We start from the raw sequence: 22,618 nt of genomic DNA on the forward strand, positions 1-22,618 counted from the left end.
TAATCCACATGTATATCCATAATCCATTTTATATGCCTATACACGAATTACACATATTCCATTTTATGTATACACACTTCAAATACTCTTTAGAACTAGTTTTACTATATTACTGCTTCTATTAATGATTTAAATAAACATTTTCCATGTGTTCCTTTTATCTTTATATGAGAGCCATGAATTTATTTTCTGAAAGTTACAAAGAGAGGAAGAAGCTGAATAGAATGAAGACATCACCAAATGTTAACAATTATATTCACTATCTTTAGATGAAGTTAAATTTAATTTTCTGGAATATTTAACAATAGTGTCTATAAAATAATATGTTTAGATTCAAGTGAAAGTTAATATTTTCTTTGGTTGTGACAAGAATTCAGGCATTTTATACACAAAGCTGTAGAATTCTAATGTTTCCAAGAGGAATAAAATGATCAAAATTTGGAGTTAGAATTCCACTCAAGGGACAGGTCTTTTTGATTTTGCAAATTACTTTTATAAACTGCATAGATGTAGCATACTTCTTAGAGGAGGACTAGGCTGACCTACAAAGTCAAACTGTAAATGAAACTGAGGGATTAGAGAGCAGAGGAAGTAAAATAAGACCAAGAGAATCTAGGATGTAGCCAGTTACTAAAGAGTTATTAGACGAGATGGTCTCTGAAAAGCCTCCAGATGGGATGGACTAACAATTAACCACAAAACTTTATGCCAGCATTCACCTCATCACACACATAGCCTTGGGGTTGTGGTCCTTCAGGACGAGAGGTGCCCAAGTGGGTGGAGGCTGGTGTGGGATGCATACTGAGGTGTAGAGATGCTATGATGGAAATGCAAGGCAAAGGCTGGAGGGTGAAGTCACCAGAGGCAAGAAGTTGGAGCCTGAGATTAGAAGTAGTCCTTACCACAAAGAATTCTCTGAGATATTGAAAGAACTGTCATATTCTTCTCACATGTGAAATAGAATTTCAGGGAAATTTTTTTTTTCTAGATCTTAAAAGACAAGATGATCACAGCAAGCTAGAGGGTTTGCACAAATTCAAGATGGTTGAATAACTTTCTTATTGGGAAACTTTCATGACCTTTACACATGTAGTCTGAATTTATACACACACATCCATATATACTAAGCAAACCAATATTATTATTGTAGCAGTGAATGGACTTTTCATTCTTCTATGCAAGTTACAACATATGAACCATAAAATTATAGGTCCATTATATTTTTGTTTGAGGTGAAACATGATTAACATTCAAGAAATAAACTTTAAAAAATCAAGTTAGATGAGAATTTAAAAATTGTATTTTTACTTCTTTCTTATACATTATAATCTCAATAACCTCTTCTACATGTATATATTGCATACATATAGATATGTATAAAATGCAAACAATTTATTAAGCAATTTATATAAGCCAAATTATAAGTATATACAATTTATAATTTTTATGTTCAATGTATTTAACCAATACAGGGAATTTTATTAGACATTTCAAAATATTCATAAACTCAAACAGGGACCAGCCTTTAAATTCAATTTATATCTTTTTATTTTTTTTGAGACAGGGTCTCACTGTATAGTTTAGGCTGATCTTGAACTCACTATGTAGCCCAGGCTGGCCTCGAACTCATGGCCAATTCTCCTGTCTCAGCCTCCCAAGTGTTGGGATTACAGATATGCACCACCATGCCTAGCTTCAATTTATATCTTAAAACAACAATTTTAGCCAGGGATTTAGCTCAGTGGTTCCACTGCCTGCCTCACAAGAGCAAGGTTCTGGGTTCAATCCCCAGTATCAAAAATAAAAAAACAAAAAACAGTTTTACTTGACAAATTCCAGTTTAACGTGATTAGGAAAGAAGGTGAGTAACAAAAGGAAACCATTTGAAAATTAAACTACCCTAGGAAGCTAAATAATAGTGCTACTAACGTAAAAAATACTAATGTTGACTTCATTTGAAAAGCGGAGATACAAAGATTTTCTCGACATAGAAGAATCTAATAAGTAATTCATTTCTCAAGATTCAAGATGGTGATGGGAATCAAGCCCAGTTCTGTGCAGAGTTGATGATTCAAGTTTGTATAATGTTTTAATGAGTTAAAAATATTCCCCAAAGCATGATTCTCTGTAGCAAAGAACACAGGCTGATACGAAAGCCTAAATGTTATTGATGTTAACTATGGCTACACTACTGGAACAAGGGTTGTTTTTCAAGGAAAGGCAGAAGAGCATTGTCAGCAATGTAGAAATACTATCAATAATGGAAAGCACCAAGGCTGGGCAGTGGTGCTTTGTAGACCAGGTAGATCACTAATAGATTTGATTAGTTATGATGGAGTGGAAGAGAAAGCAGCTCACTTACCATGTCTTCACTGAAAAATGAACCAATGGCCAGAGTAGCTACAAGGGAAGATGTTGTCAATGTGGATAAGAAAGATGATGATGGAAATCCAGCCTGGTTCTGAGCGGATTTAGTACATAAACACAATTTAAGCTCAAAGGTATTTCCCTCCTTAAAATATCTTCAAGGAATAATTAGCTGTCCAATTACTGGTAAATCCTAATATAAAATATAGTTAATCTGGCTATCCTTTTGCCTGGTCTATTGTGCTCTTGCATTTTGGTCAATAGGATACAATAAGAAAAACTAGAGAAAACCTAAGATTTTAGCTTTCCTTATATTGATGAACATTAGCTCCCACATTATCACTCTTGTTTCATCCAGAATATAATTTTTCAGACCTGGCTGTCTGAGCAAAATTATGAATAATTAGAGGATCTCTAATTGCATTATTGAGCTTATGCCCCTCATTGTCATCTTAGAATAGTAGTTAAAGAATTGCCAGCCATCACACAGCCAGGGGTAAAGGCCAATGGCTCTCTGTAGACTTTGTCTCATGGACATGCTGGTCAATTGCCAAAACATGAGCCTAAGCATGTAACAATTTATTCTTGTCACTGGCTTGGACTTAAATATCTACTTGTCTGTTTGTCTATTCATTTTTTCCCAGGAAAACCTTAGACTGTAATATATTTTGGTCAACCTTGGATAAATAAAGTATTACTACTCCATATTATCCCTATTAATTCAAATAAGAAAAATATTTGGGACCAAATGTATACATTCTATATAACAGTTGAAAAAAAGTCTCACATGAATTCATAACAAAACACCAGTGGAAATTTTGTGATACAATAATGACACAATGATATCGTTGAGATTTTATGTAAAATAGTTTGAATTCGAGTAGAAACAAAAATCTTATGAAAAATCTTAGATTTTGAATTCAAGTAGAAATAAAAATTTTATGAGAAAATCTTTTGAAAATAAAAAATCTTAACTATATATAACTGTTATACTAAAATATGAGGCCCTTTTTAGAGAACTACTACAATTATTTATTGTTTGGTTATTAGCCTAAATGATGTTATTCCAGTGGATTTCATACTTGTTGAAGATCCTGCTGGGAAAGCATAAAGCTGGACTACTCATTTAGAAAAAGGCAATATGGCTATATGAGAAAACCTGCCATATGTGAAACTTTGCTTCATGCCCATTGAAATTTTTGTATTTTAGGTCTCACAGGGATATGTTCATTGTGCTATTGTGTAATTTTATCAGCATGAACTTCTGCTGACTATTTTTCTTTCTTTTCAAAATCCATATTTTGGTAGAGATAACTTTAAAACTTAATGTTGCAACATCTGTGCTCATACACTTGGGAGTCATAGAAGATGTGTCTTGAAGATTATCTACATTTTCTACTCTTATAAAATTCAGCAAAATGAGAGAGAAAAGTTATACATTTTTTCCTGGTCTGGTATTTTTAAAGCAATCACTTCCTGACTACTTAGGAAGATTTTCATAATAAAAGAGCTGATATTGTTAGAGCTATAAAGAATATTTCTATAAATGTAACAGAAGACTCATTTGTTTCTGCTTATAGACAATTATTAATACCCATGCACAAATTTTCATTAAAAAACTACTTTGTGAGAGTATACACAAACCCTGGAGCTATAGCCTCTAAATGTTTTCAAACAAGACTAATGACTACATGAATGAAAAGAAAGCAAAGTAAATTCTACTACTTTGAATTTATTTACTACTTTTATTCTGTGGATTTATCAATACTTCCATGGCATCTTTCTTTAAAAATGGAAATGATGGTTCTATCATTATTTCCCAAACAGAAGATTGAGACCTTGACAAAGAAAAAGGAGCTTATTATAAGTGAGAGAAATGTCTCACACCCCAACCTCCATTAATGTTCTATTTTTATAGAATAAAATAAGCAATAACATATAGAGTTTGTGGCCATAATGAAACTGCCTGTGTTATGTGGTTCCACCAATCAAATGGTAGGGGCCACTTGTTGTTGAAGGATAATGCAGAATAATAAGGTTTCTATGGATTCAAAACTGTTTAAAAGGACATTGATGAAAATAAATAAATAAATAAATAAATAAATAAATAAATAAATAAGGGTCGAGGATTTGGCTCAGTGGTTTTGCTGCCTGCCTCGCAAGCTCAAGGTCTTGAGTTCAACTCCCTATACCAAAAACAACAACAACAGCAACAATAAAAACGATATTGAGGAACTTGGTGAACAAATATGTAGCTTTTCTTGGTTTTTTCATCTACTCATCAAATTATGATAAATACTAAGTAGTTAAAGAATGCTTTCTATGTGACAGGTATTGTTGTCATCGCTTTACATGAGTTACTGGTTAAATTTTTCCCATGACTGTATGTGACAGCTACTTTTTTTGTCACCAACATCTTACAGATGAAGAGCCTGAAGCAGACATGTTAAATAATCCTTCTTTCATTGGTAGAGAAGAGCTATGGAGGCCATTGTGAATCTACATGTTTCTCCTTCTGCTTTGGGTTACTGCATTATTGGGATATGATTTGAGTGTCCCCCAAGTGTTGAAATTAAATCCCCATTATGGGGTATTAAATGGGTGAAAAGTCAACCCTACCACAAGTTGTTCAGAGGCAGGACTCTGGTGGATGATTAGGATTAGATAAGGTCATTAGGATGGAGGCTCCATAATTGAATCCTGGTAGTTTTATAAGAAAAGAGAGGGAGAGCAGATGTGCACACACATATGCATGCATACTCCTGGTCTTTACCACATGATGCCCTGTGTTGCCCCACGACTCTACTGGAAAGATGTGGGCCCTGGTACTTGCACCTCTACAAACATGAGCTGGAATAATCTCTTCTCTTTGTAACTTTCCCAGTCTGTGGTATTACTAGCAACAGAAAATAAAATAAGACAAGTACTTTTCCTATGCATAACTGAATGACTCTTAACTTTTTGAGGAAAAGCGTAAGATGACAAAGATGATGATTTAAAGTTATATCAAATTTAAACACCAGAAATGTTCAAGGAAGAGTCAAGTTAAGCATCTGCAATAAAGACAGGAAGGAAAAATGTGGTTAACTCAAGCCCACCAGTGTTACTCTCTTCTAATGAAAAGTCAAATTTCAATAAAGAAATCCAACTTCAAAGTTGCTACAAGCATGTAGCAGAATTTGACCTTGCACCTTTCCCACATGCCATCCCACTATTTATGGAAGAAGATTGGTAGACCTACAAGGGAGAGACGAAAGAAATATTTAATTCTTCAGTAATTAGAGGAATGTTCATGCTAGGAATATGTGTGCTGAATGTGAGCTTTTCTTTCATAGGTCAAGCTAGAAAAAAGGAAATGTACCAGTTGTTTGATGTTCTTTAACTCATTTACATTTCTTCAGATGTAATATACAAAGCAAATAGTTCCTACAGTAGAACAAGTAAGCAAAGGGGCATACATTGTGTATTTTTCATTTTAGGAGTAAAATTGAAGGGAGAAATATCATGTATCTGAATCTGAAAGAGTATGTATCAATTCTCTATTATCATTGTTAGACATAAAATACTTCAAATAGGCTAATTCATTTGCTAGCCAGGAACATGGTGTTATGATGCTGAACTAGGATTTGCAATAGAGAAAAAGTTAGTAGAGACATAGATATGGAAGAATACTGCACTATAAATGGATTAGAAATTAAAACAAAGTGTCAAAATCACTAACATAGTTTACCAATTAAACTGTGTTAATGCTCCTGCCAAGAAGCTTTCATAATTTGGAAGCTGTAGTTGCTATTGACCTGATTTAACAATTGAGATCATGTCTGCATTTTAATTTGGAAACAAAATTGATCACAGTGTTATATAAACAAAGTCTATCAAGTTATTACCCTGTAACTGATTTTCAAATACCTATTTAAGAGCAGTATGATTTATGATATAATGTAACAGAAAAATTATTTCATGAGCTTTTAAAAAGAGATTGCTTTATAATTGAAAATTGAATTCTTCAAGATCTTCAATGAATACTAAGTTTATTTGATAGATTTTCCAAAAAGATTTTTATAAAGTAGGTCTATCTTCACTTTGATATATTGGCTTATTGCTGAAACACTAATATTTACAGTGTTCATTCCTTCTATATCTTCAGAAATCACTATATCTCACTTATTATTAAAAAGTACTCAATATTATTGTATGCCTATATTAGCAAATGAACTTGCAATTTAGAAGGTTCATATAATGAGCATATTTTATATAGCTTGTTTTTTAAATTATGAGCATACAAAGGAAGGAACAATGAAATCAAATACAGCTGGGTGTGGTGGTACATGTCTGTAATCCTAGCACTAGGAAGGCTGAGGCAGGAGGATCACCAAGAGTTCCAGGCCAGCCTGGGCTCCATAGTGAGTTCAAGGCAAGCCTGGACTACGCAATGAAATCTTTTCTTAAAATAAGTAAATAAACAAATAACAGTGCCCCACCTCTTCTTACCCTGTCCTGCCAACCCCCAATCTACTTTCTGTTTCTGAGAACTTGATGGCTCCAAGGACCTTATAGAAGGAAAATAATATGAAAATAATATGAAATAATATGAAATCAATACAAAAAGTTAGTCTATTTGTTTTAAAGCTATTTCAAATTTTCTGTGAATTTTACCCCTCTATTGCATAATTTTGGTTTCTTGTAGATTTTCTCAGTGCTATAGTTTTAAAGCTTTAAATTGAACCTAAATGAATAATTGAAATATCTTCATTCTAACTGGAAAAGGAAAAAATTGCTACAAGACTCCTCTTTTGCTGCTTCTAAATTTTATTCTAGTTTCAAAATCAGGTTCAGAGTTAAAGAAATGTTCATTTCCCCCTTTATAGACTGCAATTGCAAGAGGATAACTTTGATAGTTGGATTCCAGGCAGGAATCCAATGAAATGCTCTGTTCTTGATGGATTAATTTAACAGCAGTTTTACCGTTTGCACCTTCTTTTTCGTCTTGGTCATCTGTCAGTGGAATCACTTCTGGTTGCTCCACAATTGTGGCATCTTCTTGGTTTGATGAAGGCTCTAAATAGAATGAGACAGAAGGAGACTCTGGGATGTTTTAGTTGGAATCATTAAGAAAACAGTGACAACAGCATAGAAAGTTAAAGTTCTTTTTCATTGCTCCAAGTTTCAGGAAGCTCACAAAGCAGCACATGATTGCAACTCTCCAGGAATCATTGTCTCTATACACATGCACACCACACACACACTTTATATACAGAAGTCACAGTTCACAGTTTCATCTCACTTTTCTGATAACAATATATTCTGGTTTCCATACCTTCTGTTTCCATATATGAGCTCTGAGATTCTGTCTTGATTTTGATTTCATTCTTTGTTGAATCATTCTCTTCCCCTGTTAAGAGCATTGATTGAAAAATAAAAGGGATGTAAAATACATGATGACAGCCTTATGCTTGGTTTGAAAAAACAAAAGCTTCAAAAAATCATACTTTTAATCATGCATGAAGAGATACAGAATAGTTTTGAACTGAAACAGATGGCAATAATATAGTTTTCAAAATAATTGAAATATATCAATTATTTTATGAGAAATACCCAGATAATTTGGCAAAAAATCTATCTCTTTATTCATTCTTGTAATTAGTATTTAGCTTATCAGTGTATTGGACATGAGTGGACACAACCTGGAATTTTGAAATTTAAAAATAATTCTTGGGCTGGGGATTTAGCTCAGTGGTTCTGCCGCCTGACTCAAAAGCGCAAGGACCCAAGTTCAATCCTCAGTACCAAAAAAAACCAAACCAACAAACAAAAAAATAATTCTTGGGCTATCTGGATAAACTACATTTAATTTCCTTTTAAGATACAGATTGTTTTCCATATTAAAGACTCCATAAAAACCCTTAAAACACTACTGGAAAATTTCACTCTTTCATTAACAGTGCACAAAAAACTTGAATAATGTGAGCACACAGGAATAGAATACAGTAACAGCTCAACCATTCTCTTAAGACACCTACTGAATCCAGGAGAGATCAGGAGAGAATTCAGCCAACTCTTGATTACTTCAAGGCTGATTATCTAGTAATGGCTTTTCTTTCATACCCCCTGGCTTCTCCCCCTCTTCTCCCCTGTAGAGTTCTGAACATTTAAGTGCTCATTAAGAGAGGAAATTGAAATCTGTTCATTTTGCCTCTTGTAATGAAAGATTTTGTGCAGAGGATATTTTACTGTTGAATTCAAAAATGAAAATTTCAGAAATAGGAGGGGTCAGAGGCACAAAGAGCTCAAGCTCTTTGCCTGGTTACATCTCTGTGATGGATGGCGCTATGTGTTTCAGCTTGTCTGCTCTTTCTGGAGGGGATTATATTTTCCAGTCTCTAATCATTTGACCTGTAGTGGCTCCTCTGGAACAGGGGTGTGTTCCCACCTGATCAACGCCAGGCATGTTCACGTGACTTGGTTTAGAAAAGGGTCCTGGCACTGACATGGTGTGTGCTACAACTGAGCAGAAACTTAAAAGCCATTGCACATTTCCTCTGGCTCCCTTGCTCCCAACAGAACCTACCTCCTCTATCCCAGGTCCTGGAATGAAAATTGGTGGATCAAAGGCACCAGTAGAGCCAGGCATAGGCACAATAAACCTTTGCTGTTGAAAGCCAATGAGACTTTGGGCTAATTTGTTACTGTAGCAATGCTGACTTGTATAACTTTTCATTTTGTATTTTCCTCTTAGATACAACTATTCTTAAACCACCCATTATACTACTTCTCTTGGATTCATTCTCTGCTAGAGTGATCCAGACAGGAAATACTATTTTTTATGACATTCATCTTTTCTGAGTTCAATTTGGGCCCAAAGGATCTGATAAAATGATTAAAATTGAAGCATATTTATCTACCTGATCATTAAAGTTAGAAACCTCAAGTTCAATGAAACCCTAATTTTGTTTTGATTATTATGCAAAATGTTTGTCTTTTCCCACTTTCCATTTTCTTTTGGTAATTCAGGGTGCATCACTGTCTCTTGGAGCTGTCATTTTCTTCTCTTGTAATCTGTTTTGTGACTTGCTAGCAGAAAGACCATTTAAAACATGGATTTGATCAAGAACTTTTCCTTGTTGATAATGCCATTCCTTCCCATTATTCCCTACTTCTACTCAAACTAGGATTATCTAGAAGCTTACAGAATTTTAGGCCTCATTCCAGACCCGGAGAATTAGAGCCTACCTTTTTTACAAGATCTCCATTTGATTTGTATGTATGCTAAAGACTGAGACACATTGAACTACAAGAAGTAGTTATTACTCCCTCACAAAAAACCCAGACTTTGCCTAGATAACAACTCATTTATTAACTCTCATCATCACCAGTATTGTGGTCTTCATCCTGATTTCAAAATTCATTACTAGTTCTATCTAACTACAAATGCCTCTTCACATTGCCTGGAAATGTCTTTATTTTGCATTTTGAGTATTTAAATTAAAGTTTACTTTGCATGTAATAAAACACACATATCAACAGTATACAGTTTGATGATGCTTTACATATATACTCACACACATCTTCACATGCTTTCATCATTTAGATCAAGAACATTTCCAGCACCAGTGTCTTTCGTCTGTTGAACCCCCCCATAGGTAAGAGTTTTGTCTGTATTTGAAATCCATATAAAAAGAATATATGTGGTTTTGCACCTTAAATTTTGTCTGAGTTCATCTCAGTTGCTACCTGCATGGTTTGTCATTGTCTTCATTGATATGTACTATGCAACTAACTGTCTGAATATGCTATGCCTTTTGAAACTGAATTATTTTCAGTTTGTATCTATTATAAGTAAAACTGGTGCAAACATTCTCCTACACATCTTTTTGGTGGATAGGTGTATTCAAATCAGCTGGGTATGAAACTAGAAGTAAAAGTGCTACATAATAGGGAACAAATTATTTAACTTTACTAGACCCAGCAAAGCAGTGTTCTAAAGAATTTGTTATATGTTGCACTTCTGCCAGAAATGTATGAGAATTTCATTTGCTCCTTTTATTTTTTAGATGATATTATGCTATTAATGGTCACAAAATTATTTAATATGAAAAACCTTTCCACCAAAATCAATTTCCATCCTTGCCTCCTTTGGCCTTATATAGAGAGATGATGACTCCACTAGAAGCCACTCATTGCACAATGCACTGAGTGCCACTAAATGGTAGATTTGTCAGGTACTGGGAGTAGATTTTCAGTAAGATAGAGTGGTTGTCCTCAAATGCACATAGTTGCAAGAACACAGACATCAAATCCTGTCTAGAAAGATGCAAAAGAGAAAGTTTTGAAAAAGAAATCACTTGTAGCAGATTTGTAAATGGCAGGAAACTGGGAGGAATAATTAATAATTTGGACAGCAAAATCAAAACCAAAACACTTAATAAACTAAGTGAAATAAGAAGAAATTTAATAAGAATAAATAGAAAATTCTAAAATCAAAATGAAGAAATGAGGCAAGAGGACACCAGCCTCAACTCTGATAAAAACAGAGCCCCAGGATTTGAATTGCAGATCTTCTCTAGATAAAGGCGAGAGGGCCACCAGAATGGCTGGATGGAAAGAACTATTCTGTTAAGAATCACATAGAATAAAGGGTACATTTCCACATTTCTCCTAGCAAACATTTTGATAACTATTCCCAGCTATTCAAACAAAGAGGGGAGTTAAAAACTGAAACATTATATAAGGAAATTACGTTAAGGCAAAAATACTTTTGCAAAGATATGTTCAGAAAAACAAAAATACAAGACATATCATTGTGTTTGCAATGAAATATAAGTTCTGATGAATAAGAAAATGAAAAGATGGATTAGAGAGCAGGAAATTGACTAATAAATTTAAAAATATCTACAGATCTAAAAGCACAATGACAGTATTAAAATCTGCCATGGATATCATAAAAGAAAAAAAGCACCATAAATTAAAAAATTGATGCTTTAGATATACAAACTCTTGAGTGAAAATACACTAAGAAAGAAAAGGCAGTAAGCAAAAGAAATGTGAAATGATGATCCAGAAAAGAGAAAATACAGTATGAAATTTAAAAGGGTAGCAGAGGGTAGAGTATGTTTTCTTTTTTGAAAATTACACACTGTGCCCTCCATAAGCTTATAACTGTGGGTTTAAAAAATGGAAGGCTATATTTCAAATGCTAACACTGATCATCTTTGAATGACAGGTGGGATTTTAATTTAGAGAGTTTTTATTTTACTAATAAGCATTTTGCATTTTATAACAACTGCTTGCCTTATAATTTAATAATTATGATAAGAAAATTTTAAAATGCAGAAAAATTCTCTCAGTAATATAGAAGAAAAGTTTCTGGCTAAAATGTGTGTTTTGCAGGGGTTGTGTGTACGTATTATCTAGCAGATTCCAATTTCTTTTTTTCAGTCCCTATTCTACTTGACCTCTAACAGTAGAGAAATACAAATGATAAGTAACTTTTAAAAGTTTCTTGATTTTTTTCCTCTTTTTGGCAAAATTAAGTAGCACTCCCTCAGATCTTTATATATTAACATGCTCACCATTTCATAAACATGTTACTTTTTTACTTTGTACCCACTTAGCATGCTTAGCAATGGGTAAAATACTCCTTTCTTCTTTTTTTCCCTATGTTGTAAAATTTTCCCTCTCTCTCAAATTGAAGCTATCAGTTTGCCTGTTTTTTATGTACAGCATTTTCTAATCCATGAGACAGGACTGGTCATTTTCACAACTTTGTTTATGGAGTTTCTTGCTTGTTCATCTATTTACTATCTTTGTTATCACAATTGAATATGATTGTGTCTGGGTTTGTTCTCTTACTAGATCATGAGTATTGTGAAAGTAAAATTTTTGTTTTATCTGTATTGTTTTCCCCAAACCTATTTGAGGTGTAACCAAAATTGTTTATTTAATTTGCTTTGTATCATATTACTCTTCAAAGCCTATAGTCATTAGAGACAGTAGCTTTCTTCCTCTTCATCCTTTAATAACAAAGTAAAATGTCTTATGCTACTGAGAATGCCATATGGTTATTGTTGCAAAAAACCCTAGGATGGGAGCAGAGATAATTAGGTGTTTTGTGCAAATTACAACCTATTTTGGGCTCAATTTTATCTTCCATAGGGAAAATAAAGGGTGTGACACTGCACAATCTCCTAGGATTCTCTATCTCCTGGTGAAGTTTCTAGTCACATTAATGTTTGTTATTGGGTGAGTAACATTAGGAGTGACTCTTCACTGTGTCCAGACTCACTGCTGTTAATATGGGAGAGTGGCCATCACAGGGGTCCTTGTTGTGACCTTTAACTTTCCTTGGTAATCTAGCTTTGTCTGTATGAGGAAGGGAACTAGGAGGGCAGTCAGTGAATAGAGGCACCGACTCTGTATTCCTGTGGGTCTCACCGCTGCACCTGATAAACTGTCAGAAAAATTCAATCAAGAGTGGGAAGATTACAATTCAGCTGGGCCTGGGGTGCTGCTGATAAGCGGGGACAGCCTAAGGTGGCACCTGAGGCTGTTGACACACACCAGGGTTTCTGTGACTGTAAGTCTGGCACTTCACTTTGAAGATGAAAGGCCATTTCAAAGCATTTTTGGAATATTTCTCTCCCTCACCCTGTGTACTTGTCTTTATTTCTGATCTGTTTCACCTGTATGCTTCATATATTTTGGCAATCATTTCTTGAAATAGAAAAACATATATTTTCTTCTTCCCCATTTTTCTAAAAGGAAGTTAGGATTAGCAGTGTGCGTGTTGGGGAGAGATTGAAGTGCCTAGCTTTGGAATTTGAAAATAGTCCTGTTTTCTCCTTCCTTTCCTAGCCAAGACAGGACTTGGCCTGCTAAGGACAAGGTGTGTAAGAGCTTTTTGTCCTGCATGCAGGCTTGTTCTGTGTCAATGCTCAACTGAGGCTTCCCTGCCACCCACTTCTCAGAACTATCTGAAGTGCACTTTCTATCTTGCTTTCTTGGCTCCTGCAGACAAGCTTTCTGTTTGCCTCTTAATATTCAGTCTAGTTGAACCCATCCCTACAATCCTCTAACCTAATCCCTCTTGGGAAACACAGTCTTCCACATTTTATGTATATATTTTTCATAAAGTGAATTCAATCATCCGTACTAATGGGAGGGGACCATTAGAAACATAATCCAAAACCTATTCACTTTTCTTCAGAAATAGATCATGTGATTGTTTCTTGAAGCCTGGTAATTAAATTTGGCTCAAGCTAAGGCTTTAATTAATTTGCATAAAAATTGGTCTGGGACATCAGTCTGGAATTAAGCATTTCTAGGGGCTAAACTTAAACTCATTTTGTAAATGGACTGTTTTTGAACAATAAGTAACAGCAATATAGTTTTTATCATTTGCAGATTATTAGATACTCAGATTTTTCTAAGAATGTAGGCTTTCTTTGATTTTTGTCTTAAAGGGACAATGGAAATTGTGTATTTTTCTTAAGTTTTAAATTTGATTGCTGCTAATATTTAAAACTTTACTTTTACTATGTCTAAAAACATTCCAAGTTAAAAGCAAAAATTAAACCTAGGTTAGGATAAATTTGATTAACTCTTAGACATTCTTGATTCTGGGCCAATAATATTTTTCTAATGTAAATTATTTCCCAAATTATTTTTTTGTCATTAAAAAAGAAATGCAATTTCCTTATAGATATACTGAAGAATGCATGCAAGTATTGAGAATTATGGATAATTACATAACCAAGGAATAGCCACTTTCAGTGTTCTGAATTGCCATTATTTTCTTGGGTATTATAATTATAGACAGATGACTTAGATAGAAATATTATATGCAGTCAGATAGGGCTAGGTCCTCGAGAGGGTCAGGACAAAGGTGAAACACAACACAGCTGCACTGGAGACACATCAGCTGAAAACCAGGCTTCAAGATAAAGACAAGATGACCAGACCTACATACTTCCTCAAAGAACAAACACTGGGCCTATTGAAGTCTAGATAGACATCAGCCACCCTGGTGGGTGACTAGAGACTCTGAACCCTCCACTTCCTAGGAGAATCATTGTTCTTTCCATCCACGCTTGTTACATGACTTGTTTCCCAATTGGACCACTATTACCTAAGTGACTGTATTTGTAACCTTATTGGATGTTCATTGCTGTGGCCCAAATTGTACCTCTGTGGGTTTCACCCTATAAAACTCCCTTATAAAGTGGGGTTCCCCAGCTATCCACTCTGGACCCCTCCTTCCCCTCAGGAGCTTTCCTATCAATAGATATCTTCCTACTCTTAACCTCTGTTGTTCATAGAACTCATTCTTCAATTTCTAGAGAACAAGAACTTGGTGTATCATACAGTTAAGGGGTTGGGAGATATAATATTTCTATTTCATCTCCAGTATTATTATCTGGAACATTATGAAATATATAACTATATGTGTACATACACGTGCATACACATTAATTTGTTATGTACCTTTATATATATGTATACATACATCTGCAGATATATACACAAATGTTTTGATTCCTACTTTATTTCTTATGTTTATAAGCATCATATGCTATCATTAGAATTTTTTCAGAAATCTTATTTTGAAAAAGGTGAAATATTTATACTATCTTAAAAGGAACCGAAATCTCATTTTGAAAAGATGCATAATAGTCCATATTACGGATGAACTTTTGGATGTTTCCTATCTTTTTTGTGTGTGTTTAAGTGCCATTAAAGACAATACTGCAATGAACACTTTTGTGAATAAATATTTACTTTTGGATAAATTCCTGATCACAATCACTTCATCAAAGTATGACATTTTACTTTTTATTAGGTTCTGCCAAAATTGTTGGTGAGAAGATTTTTAGTCTCTCACCAATAGTATGTGGTGTTTGGAACACCTATTCACACCAATATTTTGTATTTGCAGTTATCCAAAAAGAGAAGATACTGCATCTGTTTTATTTCATTTCTTTAAACAATAAAAATTAATGACATCCTTTTATTTATTCTTATAGTTCTTTTGTGTGTGTGTGTCTAATTTTTATTTTATTTTTTTCTTTTAAATTCTTTTATTGGTACATTTTAGGTATACAATACATTTACATTTATCATTGGGTGCTTGTACCTGTACATGATGAATCTTGGTTCTTATTTTTTTTTCCCATTACCTGTGTACACTTCACCCCTCCATCCTTCCCTACTTACATAGATTTTGGTTCCCTTTTTTTCTTTTCTCATAATTTTTCCTTTCCCTTCTTTCCTTTCCCTTTTCCCTCCCACCACCCCTACACCTTTGGACCTTTTAATATTTCAAATTATCAGTTATTCATTTTAATCATTTTAATCCTCATTTACTTTCAGTTTCTCACACTAGACAAAGGAGCCAACCACCCTCATTGGAGGAAAGATAGCCTATTTAATAAATGGTGTTGGAAAAACTAGATTTCAACTTTCCAAGGATTAAAACTAGACCCATACCTATCACCATGCACTAAACTAAGATCGAGGTGGATTAAAGATCTAAATGTTAAGACAGAAACACTAAACTTGCTGGAAGATAAGTTAGGTAGAACTCCTGAAGACATTGGCATAGGAAGGGACTTTATGAACAAAACCTCAGTAGCACGGGAACTGGCACAAAGAATCAACAACTGGGATCTCATCTTATTAAAAAGCTTCTGCACTGCAAGAGAAACCACCAATAGAGCTAAGAGACAACCTACAATGTGGGAAAAATTTTTTAGCAGCTGTACCTTAGACAAAGGACTACTATCTAGAATATAAAAAGAACTGAAAAAAATCAGATCCCCCAAATTCAAAGACCCAATTTAAAAATGGGGATCTGAAATGAGCAGACATTTCTCAGACAAAGAAGTAAAAGCAGAAAATAAATATATGAAAATGTGTTCAACATCACTGGTAATTCGAGAGATGCAGATGTAAACAACACTGAGATTCCACCTCAACCCAGAAAGAATGGCTGCTATCAAGAAATCAACCAATAACAAATGCTGACGGGAGTATGGGGAGAAAGGAACCCTTCTCTTATAGTTATTTTGAGAAATAGTTAAGTAACTGAATCCTTTGTCCATTTTCATCTTGGACTGCTTTTTTTTCTTCTTGTTGCAATATGAGACATATTTTTCAGTAAAGAAAATTAGCTGTTAGTCTTTTAAGTTGAGAATATTTTTCCCAGGAGCTTTTCATTAGAATTTGATTATAGTCTTTATGATGTCAACATTTATAAATTCAGATTTAGTCATTTCTTTCTTTTATGACCCATATGAACATATATGTACACATGTATTAAAGATGCACATGTATATGTGTGCATTTTATAATATACACATACAATTATAGGTGCATGAAACTAGTTTATTTTGTCAAAAAAGTTAGACTATTTCTAGAGCAGTTTTAGGTTCATAGCAAAATTGAGAGGAAGGTACCACAATATACCATATATCTTCTGCACAGCCTCCCCCATCACTGATTTTATCTTCTAGAGTGGTATACTTGTTACAAGTGATGAACCCACATTGATGTTATTGTCCATTGTTCATCGTTTACATAGGGTTGAATCTTAGTGCTGGACATTTTCTGATTTGGAGAAATGTATGACATGTATCCACCATTATAGTATCTTGCAGAGTAGTTTCACTGCTCTAAATTTTTTCTCCTAGAAACTATGTATACTTTTACTATATCTGTAGTTTTGCCTTTTCCAGAATATCATATAACTGGATCATATAGTTCATAGCTTTTCAAATTGGCTTCTTTCACTTAGTAATAGGCATTTAAGTTTCTTCCATGTCTTTTCACAGGTCTATAGCTCATCTCTTTTTAGTGCTGAATAGTAACCATTGGTTCTTTTACTCTAATATTTTAGTTTCATTTTTATATTTAATCTTTGCTTCTTTTGGAATTTATGTTCGTGTAAGGAATGAGGTTGGGATTCAGCTTATTTTTCCAAATGGTGAAGTACTTTTTTTTTTCATTAAATTTATTGGTACATTTTATGTATACAATATGATGACTCTCATCATTGGGGAATTGTACCTGTACTACTTGTTTGAAAGCCATTTATTGAATTACCTGTCTTTAAAATGTCAGGTAGAATATGTGCTGGGTCTATTTCTAAACTCTTTAGTCTGTTTCATTGATCAGACTGTCTATTCCTACAGCAGGGATATACTGTTAATCACATTTTAAAAACATTCTATGTCACTTTTTAGTCTATTTGTTCTGTCATTGCTGATAATATTGTATCTGTGAATTCCCCATTGCATTTCCAAGAGGTTTTTATTTGTATTGTATCTATTGCCGTATCATGCAACGCCTAAAGACCCATCACTGTTATATTTAGTTAGGGATTTAACATTTTATCAATGTGAAATAACCAACTCTTTCTCACTTGAAACTTTTAGATATAATTCTAATGGGGTAGATTCTAAAGTAGTTTTCAATGTTCTCTTTTGATGTTCATTCCCCAAATACATCTTTTTTTTCTAACTTTATTTTTTAAGCTTTACAATCTTATTGAATGTAAATAAATCTGAGTAGTTTTTACACTTGAAAAGGTAACCTAATTATACTTACTGTCATAATTATTTGCTTATCTGTCATCTCATTTGATATATTGTGTTTTTGCCATACTGGTACATTTTATTATTACTTACATTACTGGATATATTATCATGTTGAGTATGAACTTTAGGAGAAATTTAGAAAAAGATACATCTTTCTTTAATTCTATTGTGATTTACTTCTATTTGTAATTATTGTACAAGTTTTCAAGGATATTCTTAAAGTTAATTTATTAAAGTTAATTGTTAGAATCTATCACAAATTGTTAGCATTTTTAGTTTTTGAGTTGCCTTTATGGAAGTCAGTTTCATGTTCAACTCTCCTTGCTTCCCACCATAATCTTCATTTTGTAGCCTTGCCTCTGACACTTCCATTCTTTCTATCCCCCTTCATTCCCTTCCTTCATTCTTTCTTCCTCTTTTTACCATTCTATAAATTTGCAACAAATGAAGAGGAAAGTAAATAAACTATATGGACAGCTCATTTAAGTAAGAAAAAATAAACTCAAAAACTTTGGTATTCCAATAACTGCCAGGCCTGAAGCCTGCCTTGTGGCCCCTCCCAGTCAGTACCTCCTTAGCAATCACTGAAGTTTACTTAACACCCTGACTGTCAGAGTGATGGCTACCTAGATTTTATCCTTTAACCACCTAAGCATGCTTTTCTGAATGTTATTTTTTTCTTGCTTTTGAATTTGGTAGATATGAAATTGTGCAATATGTAGATGGTACCCAATTTATGTTTGACTTTTGGTGGTGGGGAAGCTTACTTATACAGCCATTCTGTTTTTCCCTCTCAGTACAATGTTCAACAAATTATATGAGATATTCAGCACTTTATTATAAAATAAGCTTTGTGATAGATGATTTTGCTTAACTTAAGGGCATATATGTGTCCTGAGCACACTTAAACCTAAGTTAGGATAATCTATGGTGATTGGTTTGTTAGATATATTAAATGAATTTTGGACTTACAATCATTTCAACTTCTGGATTTATTAAGATGCAGCCCTAAGTTGAGTTGCGCCTATATATGCTTTTGTACTTTCTAGAGTTTAGTATTTGTGACTCATCTATGTTTTTGTGTGTATTTATAGTCTGTAGTTTCCAGTGAAATTTTTGCTTCATTCTTACCTGTATTCCTCTGTATGTAGTTTTTCTCTGATTGTGTTTCAGATTGCTCTCTTTATTGCTGTGTTGATTGTGTTGACTGATCATGAAATGCTTAGAAATAATTGTCTTTATGGGGACTATAAAAGTTCCAGGATATGTGGGTCCACAGTTTCACTGAATAATTAGAAACATTTCACCACATTTACTTCAAAATAGTTTTTGTCTCTTCCTCTCACACACATTCAGAGACTTCAGTTCATGTGCATGGCAACCAGAATTACCTTTCAAATGTTCCATAGTTCAGTGATGTTTTACTAATTTTATTCAGTCATTTATTCTCTTTGTGTTTCAATTTGGGTGGTTTCTGTCACTACATATTGAATTCACTAATCTCCCTCAGTGTCTACTGTATCATTACTCTCATCAACTGTAATTTTTATCTCAGGCATTGTAGTTTTTATCTCTAGAAACTCAATTTGGGTCCTTTTACATTTTTCATATCATAAATTAATATGATCAATACTTCCCGTAGCTTCTTCAAAATGTAGAATTCAGCCATAATAATTTTAGCATGTTTTTTAATATTAATGATCTGTACCATTCCTGAATTGACTTCTAGTAATTGACTTTTCTTTGCCTAGTTTCATACTCTTCCTGCTTCCTCTCAAGAATTATGAAGAATTGGGCTAGGGATTTAGCTCAGTGGTTCTGCTGGCTGCCTTGCAAGTGCAAGGTCCTGAGTTCAATCCCTGGTACAAAAAAAAAAAAAAAAAAAAATAATTATGAAGAATCTGAGATTTTGTACTACCTGAAATTAACTTGTTAATTTGATGATAAAATGGTTCATTATTCAAATCAATAGCAGTAACCAGAATGTGTTTGTCATTTCTGGAGCCCCAGTTCCACAGGGTGACCTGATGTGGGCCAAGATATATCTGCACATTTAGTGGGTTGTATCCCAGGGAAAGGCTCTTGAGCATAGAGAATCTGAATCTTTTGTAGAAGCCAGTAGGCCTGTCTACTCTTTGATCTGGAGGGAGACACTATTCTTATCTTCTATGAATATAAGCAAGCCTGTCCTTTGCATCAAAAAGAGACACTTTCTCTGTATTCAAAAGTTGTTTGCTATATAAACATTCTTGAGAAGATTGGTTAGAACAAAGCCAGTCAGCGCCTCTGCTCACAGGATGTGCAAAACATGAAAAAGGCATGGAGAACTGTCTGGCAATATTTCTTTGCATAACTGGTAATTTGATCAATTTTACTGGTGGAGTGTGAGACAGATTTATAGTCCAATATTCTTAAGCTTCATTTTTGGATGCAGTTAAGCCACTCAGACATAGCTTGATCATTGAAAGTTTTGTTTTTAAGATATACTGGGAGGGCCAGAACAGCATTTAGTTTATTGTTCATTTTGCTCTACTATGGATACAAAACTGTTCTGAGTTCTCTACAAATCTGGTTTTCTAGTCTGGCTGGTGGGACCAGGCACTCCTCCTGTGCCTGTATAAATTCAAGGGTTAGTTCCTCAAGTCTTTCAGCAGTATTTATCTAGGCCTTCATAGTTTCCTTTCCTGAACGCCCAGCTTTTTCTTCTCTAGGACTCTGTTCCCACATTCTAGCAACTTAGCTTTCAAAGTCCCTCACATATGTCTCCTCAACTCAAGGAGTCCACTGGGCTCCACCTAAGGTCCTCCCCTCTGCACCACTGCCTGGAAATTCTCTCCATGCAGTCAGCAGAGACAATCATATGGGTCCCTTCATTTTTTGGCTCTTAGGGATTTCTGAGACTTATGAAATTTCAACATCAATTGGTACATTTTCTTTATTTGATGATGGAACTTATCCCAGTAAACACCATTATTGTTTTCTTGCAATGCTGGGGATTGAATCCAGGGCCTAGATCTCTAGCTTTTTAAAACATTTTTTACCTTGAAACAGGATCACAATAAGTCACTAAACTGCCCAATCTGGACTGGAATTTGACAGGCATGAGCCACCATTCCTGGCTTCTTGTGGAATATTTTAATGGAATATGTAGTTTAACTCTTACAAGGCACTATTATTATTATTGACTTGTATCATCAATATTCATTTAAACTGACTCAGTAATTACCACTTAGCTTGTTCTTAATTCTTTCCTTTGTCTTTGATTGTCTACCTGGAATTAGTATCTTCCTATCTGTAGATCACCAGAAACCACTGGTGATGAATTCTTCCTCTTTAGTTTGTTCTGAAACGTTCTCAAAAAGCCTAAGTTTTGAAACATGTTCTTCCCTTGGGTTTAGAATTCTTGGTTGGCAGCTCTTTTGCTGTCTTGTATTTTTATTTCCATTACATCAATTGAAAAGTCAGTGATCATATAAGTGTTTGAAGACTGCTTTTTCAGATATTGTGTTTATCTTTGGCCTTCAGCAGTTTTACTATAATGGGTTTAGTTGTGGATTTAAGTTTTATTCATTCTGCTTTGTGTTCAAAAGGCTTTTGGAACATTTGGACAATATCTTTCATCGATGTAGGATATTTCTCACCATAGTTTCTTCAAATACCGCCCTGAACCAATTCTTTTTCTCTTGTAACTTGTGATAGACTTAATCATCAGTATCTTCAGTATCTTTTCTTTTTCTTTAGTGTTTGTCATTCTTTCCTTCTCTGTTGATTTTATTTTGGATATATTCTTCTGCCCTTACATATAGCTCATAAATTCTCTTTTGCCCATGTCTAACATGTTGTTAAACCATAAGAGTGCTCGTGCTCATTGAATTATTAATTTCAGTTATAGCAACTTTTACTTCTAAATTTTCTCTTCTTATTTTTCAATATTTATTTCTCAAATAAAATTTTCAATTTTATCTTTACTTCTTTATACATACATAGTGGAATAGTTATTTTATACTTTGAGTTTGTGACTTTTTCTCAGCTTATATGGGCTTTCTTACCTCTTTGTTTTATGTTTCATGATACCTTGTTTCCTCCTTTTTGGCTATTTTTGTATTTATGTGCTGGATATTATATTTCACAAGCTATTAATATAATGCATGAAAACTACAAGACTCTTTTCCTCTAGTAAATATTTTAAGTGTGTTTATCTTAGGTGCCCAGGATGATTAGCCATCTGAGCTGGTTCTCATTTAATTTAGGGATTGAGATGACTTCTAGGTGGGCAGCAGGCTTTCAGAAGTGAGATCTACTGCTGGCTCATTCTTCCTCCTATGGGGCATATCTTTGGGCTTTCAGTTTCAAACACAAGGAGTTACTAGGAACTTTTGTCTTTTTCAGCAATGGGGCTCCAGACATATTTTTTCAGAATTAGAAAATGATCTCAGTTAAAAACAGTTTTGAGTTCTGGGCTCACATATCTGGATATCTTTACTCAGGACTTAGACTAAGTTCTTCACTATATTGTTAGCTCTAGTAGGCCTTAAAGTCTCTCTCTCTCTAATATAAATATAGAATACATATTATATTAAATATATTACGTATTCAATATATACACAATATATTAAATGTAATGGATATTATATGTGTGTATAATATGCAATAAACGTAAT

General features: G+C 34.0%; 1 protein-coding gene across 11 annotated transcripts in view; it reads right to left on the reverse strand.

Annotated features, from left to right (window-relative positions):
* Macrod2 (mono-ADP ribosylhydrolase 2) overlaps positions 1–22,618 on the reverse strand; it is a 2,157,923-nt gene that overhangs the window by 70,603 nt on the left and 2,064,702 nt on the right. For all 11 annotated transcript variants that reach the window (XR_015442057.1, XR_015442059.1, XR_015442058.1 and 8 more), the window contains 2 exons: positions 7,685–7,759; positions 7,333–7,425 (listed from right to left, as the gene is read on the reverse strand). Coding sequence is in view for 6 of the 11 variants with exons in the window: in XM_087189052.1 (XP_087045178.1) it covers positions 7,333–7,425; positions 7,685–7,759 (168 nt within the window). In the remaining 5 variants the exon portion in view is untranslated. The remainder of the gene's footprint in view (positions 1–7,332; positions 7,426–7,684; positions 7,760–22,618) is intronic.

Source organism: Heterocephalus glaber, unplaced genomic scaffold, assembly GCF_053883595.1.
Source record: "Heterocephalus glaber isolate CG9 unplaced genomic scaffold, H.glaber_assembly_v1.0 deba00001532, whole genome shotgun sequence".
NCBI lineage: Eukaryota > Metazoa > Chordata > Mammalia > Rodentia > Bathyergidae > Heterocephalus > Heterocephalus glaber.